The 8,929-nt window shown below is 35.9% G+C and overlaps 1 protein-coding gene and 1 pseudogene across 1 annotated transcript; one reads left to right on the top strand and one right to left on the bottom strand.

Moving 5' to 3' along the window:
- Positions 1-2,144: 2,144 nt before the first annotated feature.
- Positions 2,145-4,522, bottom strand: LOC108450954 (subtilisin-like protease SBT3; annotated as a pseudogene).
- Positions 4,523-5,329: 807 nt separating this feature from the next.
- LOC108450744 (uncharacterized) lies at positions 5,330-7,469 on the top strand. Its single transcript, XM_017748496.2, has 3 exons — positions 5,330-6,473; positions 6,547-6,732; positions 6,823-7,469. Exons 1-3 carry the CDS (start codon positions 5,982-5,984, stop codon positions 7,105-7,107), a joined length of 963 nt encoding a protein of 320 aa, XP_017603985.1. The 5' UTR covers positions 5,330-5,981; the 3' UTR covers positions 7,108-7,469.
- Positions 7,470-8,929: the final 1,460 nt, after the last annotated feature.

Below are 8,929 nucleotides of genomic sequence, written 5' to 3'. Positions count from 1 at the left end.
AAAAAGCATAAAACTTGTATTACATAATGAAAAGAAAAAAAAACAAATTAGGTATTATGTTCTCTATTTTCGTGAAGTAAATTAAAACTTAAATCTAAGACTTAGGTGCTATCTAATAAACTAAAAATAAATTAAGTGTTGAAATATTAAGTATTGAAATTTTAAGTACTGAATTTAAATTATCAAATTATTTGATATATTACTTAAAAGTATAATTAGATTGTTTGATAAATATAGATTTCAAATCATAAAATTTTAAATTTTAAAATTTAAATATTTTATTTTATTTTATTTTAAAAATAATTTTTATAGGATAAATATAATATTATAATAATAAATAAAATATAATATAATTAATTAAAATATTCTCCATTAAATGATAAGTAGTTGATTGTTTTAGTTTAAATATGCCTTAGATTTATTTAAAAGTTAAAAACATTTAATTTTGGTGGTTGTTATTTTAAGAGTTGTTAACATAATTATTAAATAAATATATATTTTAATATAAATATTATTTCCGCCGTTAGTTAAAAAATGTTTAATCTGATAATCCCAAGCAAATAATAATAGAAGATGCCAAAAATAAAATAAAATAGTGAAAAAAAGGAAAAAGGAAGTGGGGCCTAATTACAGATCCGATACAAATAAGCTCACAACATACATGGATTACAATCAAGAGAGCCTTTCATGAAACTTCCAATAGCTAATGGGCTTGAAGTAAGTTTAAAACCAGCCTACTGAGGGCACTTTCTGCCCCAAATATTCAGCAGGAAAGATCATTGACCCATTTCTTACCTTTTTACATGGATTTTTCTCTGAATATTTTTACTGGCCCAAATACCCTGCTCTTTCTGTTACGGGCTCTAATTTATGTCAATTGATCCATTCTCATTCCCAACCATTATATTCTCCATAAAGTATTAAACTAATCATGCACCCAACAGCATATGATCAACTATATTGACCTGATGAGTTTAACTTCCTTACAGGTAACATTGCCCATAAATTATTGATTTGAACTTTCCTTTTTCTTTTGGCACAATGACTTAATTGACCCTCTAACTTTACAACAAAATCATTTTAGCCCTCCATTCAATTTTTCGCCTCTTTTACCCCTTAAACTTGTGTTACTTGTCAAATTACTTAAAGCGGATGGAAAAATTATCTTCTATTAACTTTAATAACGTGGCATACACATGAATTGCCACGTGAATGCAACATCAGCAATTAATTGCTAACGAGCATGCACGTGGACTGCCACGTGGATGCCACATCAATTGGAGGTGAGCGTTTAATTAGATCGATTTGAATCAAGTCAAAAAATTTAAGTTAATTAAGTTGACGAGTCTTATTTTATTATCCTAAGTCAATTTAAAAAAATTTCAAATCAAATCAAGTGAAATCGTTCGAATTAAATTAAAAAATTAAACATGTCAAATTAAAATCTTGTTACACTATAAATATTTCCATGTTAGAGCACATAAATTTGAAACCATATATATTTAAAAATTTTTAAAGCAAAATAATAATAAAAAAAGATACTTAATATGATAAACTTAAATCATTAATTAACCTATTTAGGTCCCAAAATTATTATTTTAGAAATTTTTAAAATTTTAACTTTCTTTATATATTCTTTAGATTTAAAAAAACATATATATATAAAATATAAATGTTATAATTTTTATAAATATTTTGAATTTTAAAAATTATTTTGAGAGAGACTAATTTGCTCATTTTCAAAATTGATAGGGACCAAAGGGTTATTTATACTAATCTGTTATTTGAATTATTCGAGTTATTAGAATTGTAAAATTTAACTCAACTTGAATCGAAAATTGAATTAATTATTCGAGTTAGACTCAAATAACTCAAACAACTCAATTCGATTAACTCGAGATTTGAATTCTTTTTTTATTTTTTTGAACCGAATCGAGTTTTGCTCATCTCTAACATTAGCAAAGTTACTAGACATTAACTTTTTCACCCATATTTTAAGGTAATTGGACAAATAATGCAAATTCAATGGCTAAAAAATGTGAAAAATCAAATGGAGAATTAAAATGATGTTTTTTTTGTAAAGTTGGAGGGTTACATAAGTTATTATCCCTTTGCTTTTATCATTTCTTACAACTCCTTTACAATTTCACTAACAAAAGGGTTTCGTTTTTCTTTTTCCTTTCATTAAATACGCATGATTAAGACTGGAAGTCAATAAAATGGAACGGTACAAGAACCTTAGTTATCCGACAGATGCAATTTGCAAGCCTGCAACAGGCAAGTTTAACCACAACTCACCCTATACCATTCGCTTTGCTGGATTTAAAGCAAATTGTTTACATGTTTACAAAATAAGTTGGTCATGTTTCTAAGCTGTAGCTTGTGGCAACTATGGGGCTTTTCACAACATGTTTTCCCCCGATAACTTCCCAAGTGAGATGACCAAAAGACACTGCCTCAGCCGTCTGTGATGGACGTTCGATACTCAAATTGAAGTTTTTCTTCTCATTTTTTGCCATGAAAACCAATTTGTCTGGCTCGAAGTTACCTTAACTCCCTTTATTGGTGTCACTGTTGCTATGTAAGTGGAGCTCCCCTCTCCAACATGAGTCAGTTCTTTGAAATTCCTTCACAGTTCTTGAACTCGATTTTGCATTCTTGTCGTTGAAATAAGCAATAAAAGAAGGGTAATTCAGATCCAGAGACGGGTTGGAACAGTTGTTTGGAGATGATTTTGTGATGATTTTAATTTGTTGTGCTGTGAATTTTAGCGCGCAAAGGAGATTCACGTAATCTTCAACTGTAACATCATACATGAGTCCAGGGTGTAGCGCTTTGTTGGGATTGATATGGCCAGCTCCCATGGCTAGAGGTCTGGCAGGTCGGAGATTAGCCCCCATATCCCTAATAGGACTTCCGGTATTATCGATGGTATTAGATGTACTCATCAAGGCTGATCTGATGGCTGCCAGGCTCCAATCAGGATATGTCGCTTTCAAAAGTGCCGGACACATGGGGGCAAGCCATGGATGTACCTGAAATTAAATTGAAGTTGCTAAACACAAGATCCTCATTTAAACGGGCCACACCCACATTTGGAGGCCATGCAGCAAGGACTAAGTCGCCGGAGGCCATAATGGCAGGCTTCAGAACAGATGGGCAACTACGGGATGGCCCTCTAGAGGAAGAGATAGCAACAACTGGTGAAGGTTTAGTGCCAAGGGATGTTATTTTAAAGTCAATGCTGGCTTTTGGGTCACTGTTGCTCTTAATGTAGTCCACAACTGAATCACCATCTTTTTTGTTCCAAGAAAATGGCAGGAAAAGGGCTCGGGGTAAAGAAGTCAAAGATACTGTTCTAGGCTATGAAGACACTAGCTATATTTCCTGCAGCTTGAATGTTGTCAAACTGGTCACTGAGGGAACCTTCCCCGCCAGGATCTTGGCACACAACTATCTTTTGCCCAAGCTTCTTCAGTACACTCATTTCATCACATGCGTCCATGAAAACAATAGGGAATTGGCTTGACGAGAAATTTCCTGGAAAAAGAGCCACACCATCAACCGTATCTTTGTTTCCAAGACTTAAAGTAGCACCAAAGTCTCGGTCCATGGTACCGGCCGCGACAGTTAGAACCCAAGGCGTGCCATTGGGTAGTGTCTTCATTTGTGGTCCTCCATTAGGCCATTTCCGTCTGATGTAGAAACGAAAATGTTTTTCTCTATGGCGGCAAATGTGGCTATTGCGATAGGGTCTTCATACAACTCAAGCTCATGTAAGCCAAATGACATGGAAAGAACATCAACACTATTAGTAATTGCTTCATCAATTGAAACAATGATATCAGTAGCTTAAACTCCTTCTAACCAGAGGGCTCTATACATGGCCACTCGAGCCCCTAGGGCCATTCCTCTGGCAGTTCCCATGGCACAGCCAAAGTAGGATGCATCTTTCACATAATTTCCCGTAGCAGTTGTTGAAGTGTGGGTCCCGTGTCCCACTGTGTCGCGTGGAGAAGTCATTGAGATGGTGACATTAGGATTGTGAGCCACCAGACCTTTATTGAAAAACCGCGCACCGATGAGCTCTTTGTTGCACATTGAGGAATTGAATTGGGTGCCACTTTCGCATTCCCCTCTCCACCTCAGGGGAACATCAGTCATTCCATCTTCATTAAAACTTTTGTTTTCAGGCCAGACCCAGTATCAATCACCCCAATAATGGTATCTTTGCCGAAATTTGACACCGGCTAGGCACCTGTATTGGAATTCAGGCCAAGAAATTTGAAAGAGTGAGTGGTATCAACTTTGACACTTCTATCTTTGATAGAAGAAACATACCCTGGAGTGCTTTTCAAGGCCTCAAGCTCTGCCGGTGTAAGACTAGCACTAAAACCTTGAATAACGTGGTTATAACTATAGATAAGTTTAGAAGAGGGGATTACTACACTGGTTTTAGCTACCAAGTTGGCTGATGAAGATGTAAGGGTGGCTACGTACCAGCTCTTCCAACTTTGGGCATGGCTGGTTTTAAATCATAAAATTTTAAATTTTAAATATTTTATTTTATTTTAAAAAAATAATTTTTATAAGATAAATATAATATAATAATAAATAAAATATAATTAATTAATTAAAATATTCTCTATTAAATGATAAATAGTTGATTGTTTTTAGTTTAAATATGCTTTAGATTTATTTAAAAGTTAAAAACATTTAATTTTGGTGGTTGTTATTTTAAGAGTTGTTAACTAATTATTAAATGAATATATATTTTAATATAAATATTGTTTCAGCCGTTAGTTAAAAAATGTTTAATCTGATAATTCCAGGCAAATAATAATAGAAGATGTCAAAAATAAAATAAAATAGTGAAAAAAAGGAACAACCCAAACCTTGTGTTTGGGATCTGGGTTTTGCCATTCCATTGAAATCAACCTTTCTCGGCTTTCGTCGGTGAGAGAGGTAAGCGCATGGCATGATTTCTTTTAGCGTAAGTGAAGGTACCTATGTCTAACTCTGCAGCTAATCTAACCTGTAAAGGTAGCAACTACATATGTAAAAAATCTTATTATCCAAGAAAAATGAAAAACCAAAAGATAAATTAAAAAACGGCAGAATTATTGGTGTGTTGAGAGCAGGTATCATCCCACATGGAGGCACATGGTTTATTCTATAGCTCTCATCAACAAACTTGAGATCCCCGCCGTTGATGAAGAGATTGAGAGTGTGTGACCCACAAATCGACAATTAATTTGGCATCTCTCTCTCTCATTTACAAGTAATTCTCAAACAAATGGTCAAAACTCAAAACCCACCAGCCACTTCTCTTTTATTATTATTGTGTATCTTATTGCCCTCATCCCACCAAGGGAAGTACTAAAAAAAAGAGAGAGAGAGAGAGAACTTCAAAATTAAATAAATAGTTGGTATTTAGAATAGTGCAACCAAATTTTGAACTGGTCGGTCACGGGCCAGATGATATGTCCATCAACCAGAAACAACACACCTCTCATTTGCCGGTCTAATAAACGGAACCCTCAACCCTTAACCTAGGCTTGTTTTATATTTGAAACCAAAAATAATAGTTTGTTGGTGCCACTGCCATAACCAGAAAGAGCTGCCAAGTGCCAACTGTAACATTGCTGTCGGTTAATGACTCCTCCGTTGCTTCCTCTCCCTAACCCCCCAACTCAAAACGCACACTTTTGCATTTGTCTTCCTCTTCCACTATTTTATTTTAATGCAGATTAAAATTATAATCCACATGTTACAGGCTTACAGCAAACAATACATACTTATTTCTTGCATTTCACTCTCCCCGTTGACAAACAAACTCCTCCATAAAGTCATATCATCACGCCAATCCAAATAATAAAAAACGTACCCCGAAATTGCAATAAACCCTACTACAAAACTGACGCCAATAAAAGACAGGTTTTTGTCTTGTTGGGTGACAACTGAAGTTAACGCCGCCGACAATGCACGCCAAGACGGACTCAGAGGTCACCAGCCTCGCCCCATCATCGCCAACGAGGTCACCACGGCGTCCGGTTTACTACGTGCAGAGCCCTTCACGTGATTCTCACGATGGAGAAAAGACAACGACGTCGTTCCACTCCACGCCAGTGCTCAGCCCCATGGGATCCCCACCGCATTCCCATGCCTCCGTGGACCATCACTCGCGTGAGTCCTCATCGAGCCGGTTTTCGGGGTCCCTTAAACCCGGATCGCGCAAGGTCTTGCCTAACGACGCGTCGTCTAGGGGAGCGCATAGGAAGGGACATAAGCAGTGGAAAGAATGTGATGTGATTGAAGAAGAAGGGCTCCTTGAAGATGGAGAGCGTGGGAAGGGACTTCCTCGGCGATGCTATTTTTTAGCTTTTGTTCTTGGCTTCTTCATTCTGTTCTCCATGTTTTCTTTGATTCTCTGGGGAGCTAGCAGACCCCAGAAGCCCAAGATTACAATGAAGGTACTCTCATTGAGCTTTTTAGATTCAACTACGAGATGGGTTATGATGGATTTGCTTTTGTTTCATCTTGCAGAGTATAAAATTTGAGCAATTCAAGATCCAAGCTGGTTCAGATTTTACAGGGGTGGCAACAGATATGATCACCATGAACTCCACAGTGAAAATGATTTATCGAAACACTGGAACATTTTTTGGCGTCCATGTCGCATCAACTCCTCTTGATCTATCCTATTCTCAAATTAACATTGCTTCAGGAACCGTAAGTCCAGTTCCAAATGAAACCAACATTTGCATTATATTACAAAGTTTATAATGTCTCGTCATTTTTATTGAATCTGGGTGGTTTCAGATGAAGAAATTTTATCAATCAAGGAAGAGCCAAAGGTCTGTAACTGTATTGGTTATGGGAAACAAGGTTCCTTTGTACGGGAGTGGAGCCAGTTTGAGCAGTTCAACAGGCACGACATCGCTTCCGGTTTCACTTAAACTGAGTTTCGTTGTCCGATCAAGAGCTTATGTGTTGGGCAAATTGGTGAAGCCAAAGTTCTACAAGAAAATAGAATGCGACATAACTTTCGATCCCAAGAAACTCAATGTTCCTATTTGGCTCAAGAAATCTTGCACATACGATTGATAAGATCCAATCACATGGAAAACACGTTGAAGATGCTTGTTTTTTCTCCCTTTCCTCGGGTTTTATTAATAATTTATTGTTCTTCTTTTGTTGAAAAAGTGGGAAATGAACGAGAGATACAGCTAAGCGGGCAGGTTTGGAGATTCTGGGCAGTTGTGGAATTATTGGGGCTGCCCGTGTGTCCATTGAGTCAGAAAAACCACATACTTTGAATTCGGTGGGTGGCTTGTGAGTGATCAAATTTTATTATTTTTTTATTAATGTAAAAGTAAGGAAAAGAAATTATATTTACTTAAAATGTAATCCATTCTTTTTCGTAAATTCAGTGTTAGAAAAGCGAATAATAGATTATTTTGGTCAAATTCAACTCTGATTTTACTTTGATGTTGCAACAAATACTTTAAAGCTCTGTCAGGCCATTATGTTTTCCATATCCAAGATTAAAACAATGGGATTAAGCGTCGACTCTTTGGCATGTGATTTGCAGGGAATGTCCTAATAAGCACGCAATATAATATATTGGAACATTTCAATTATTTTGTGAATACAGAATACGGCCCCGTTAAAGACAAAGGTCAGGCATGATCGTGCACATGCTAACACACCCTCGTGAACATGGTTCAGTTTCTGAAAAGGGAAACTCCAGACATTATCATTAACAGGATTAACATCTCAAAATAAGTTATTTAGATTCAATAATGGCCGATCTCTCTTCTTAACAACTTTTGGACAGAGATCTTTATCTTGCTTTAAGTTAATTCAAACAAGTCTAATTCTGACAAATAACAGTGAGGTTTAAAAAACTTGGTCAAGAAAAGAAGAGGTTCTTTCTTGAATAGTAAGTTAGGTTTTGGTTCCAATTATACAGTAAAGGAATATTTGGGTGAGTTAGGAGGATATATACCTTTCTTTCGGCCGAGTCAAAAATAGGGTATCTGATTAAAGTTAGATTGTATTGTAGATGGCTACATGTATGCATGGTTGTATTGTGTGATAATTATATTGTCGTAGACAATCGTTATCTGGTGCAAAGAAGATCATCTGAGGCCTCCAAGCAATGCCACCTTCTTCCTTAATCTCCAGGGAAATCAATTTTCCTAACACACGAGGTAGAAGCTGGTGTTACCAACCCAAGCGCTGACTACAGCAGTAGGTAGCATTGGTGAGGTTTGCCAAGATGAAGAAACTTCAGATTTGGAGCATTGATGGTGGAAGGTTGAATCATTAGAGTAGTAGGCGACAGGAATCACGTGTCAATTGATACTACATGACTGCATGCCTTCCCGACTCTGCGACGCTAAGGACATCATCACTGCCCATGCCTGTTTGTCTCACTCAATCAGTGAATGGGTTATATATCATTGGGCTCAGGGCATGAAAAACATTAAAGTGAATCCATCAAGGACATCGATTTCCTCTAATTAGCAATGCTTAGTGCTTTTTAATTTTTATCACATGGTCGGTAATGGAGTTGGCTGGATTGGTGAGAAGTCCAACAATTTGGATTTAGAAGAAAAATAGAGTTTCGGAGCTTGGTGACCTTTTAAGATAAAAATGTTTTGACTTATTTTATTCAAAATGGCAAGGTTCTAAAAATCAATGCAAACACAAATTTTCAACATAATATTCAAGTGAAGCGTGTAATACAATTTTGGTTTCTCAACGTTGAATAAATTTCATAATTAAAGTCAAATTTGACAGCTTGAGAATTAATTAATTACAACCAAAAGTTCAAACATTTCCTTTTCCGTACATTTGACCATGTATTTATTTTCTTGATTTTAAAAAAGTTTAAATCGGTATTTAAGTTTGATTTTTTTAA

Source organism: Gossypium arboreum, chromosome 5 (genome assembly GCF_025698485.1).
Source record: "Gossypium arboreum isolate Shixiya-1 chromosome 5, ASM2569848v2, whole genome shotgun sequence".
Lineage (NCBI taxonomy): Eukaryota > Viridiplantae > Streptophyta > Magnoliopsida > Malvales > Malvaceae > Gossypium > Gossypium arboreum.
This window is presented reverse-complemented; position numbering and strand designations above follow the sequence as displayed.

Coding starts and splice junctions, on each gene's coding strand:
- LOC108450744 (XM_017748496.2), top strand. CDS start 5,982: ATGCACGCCAAGACGGACTCAGAGGTCACCAGCCTCGCCCCATCATCG. Junction 6,474..6,546: donor AGCCCAAGATTACAATGAAG/GTACTCTCATTG, acceptor TTCATCTTGCAG/AGTATAAAATTTGAGCAATT. Junction 6,733..6,822: donor TTAACATTGCTTCAGGAACC/GTAAGTCCAGTT, acceptor GGGTGGTTTCAG/ATGAAGAAATTTTATCAATC.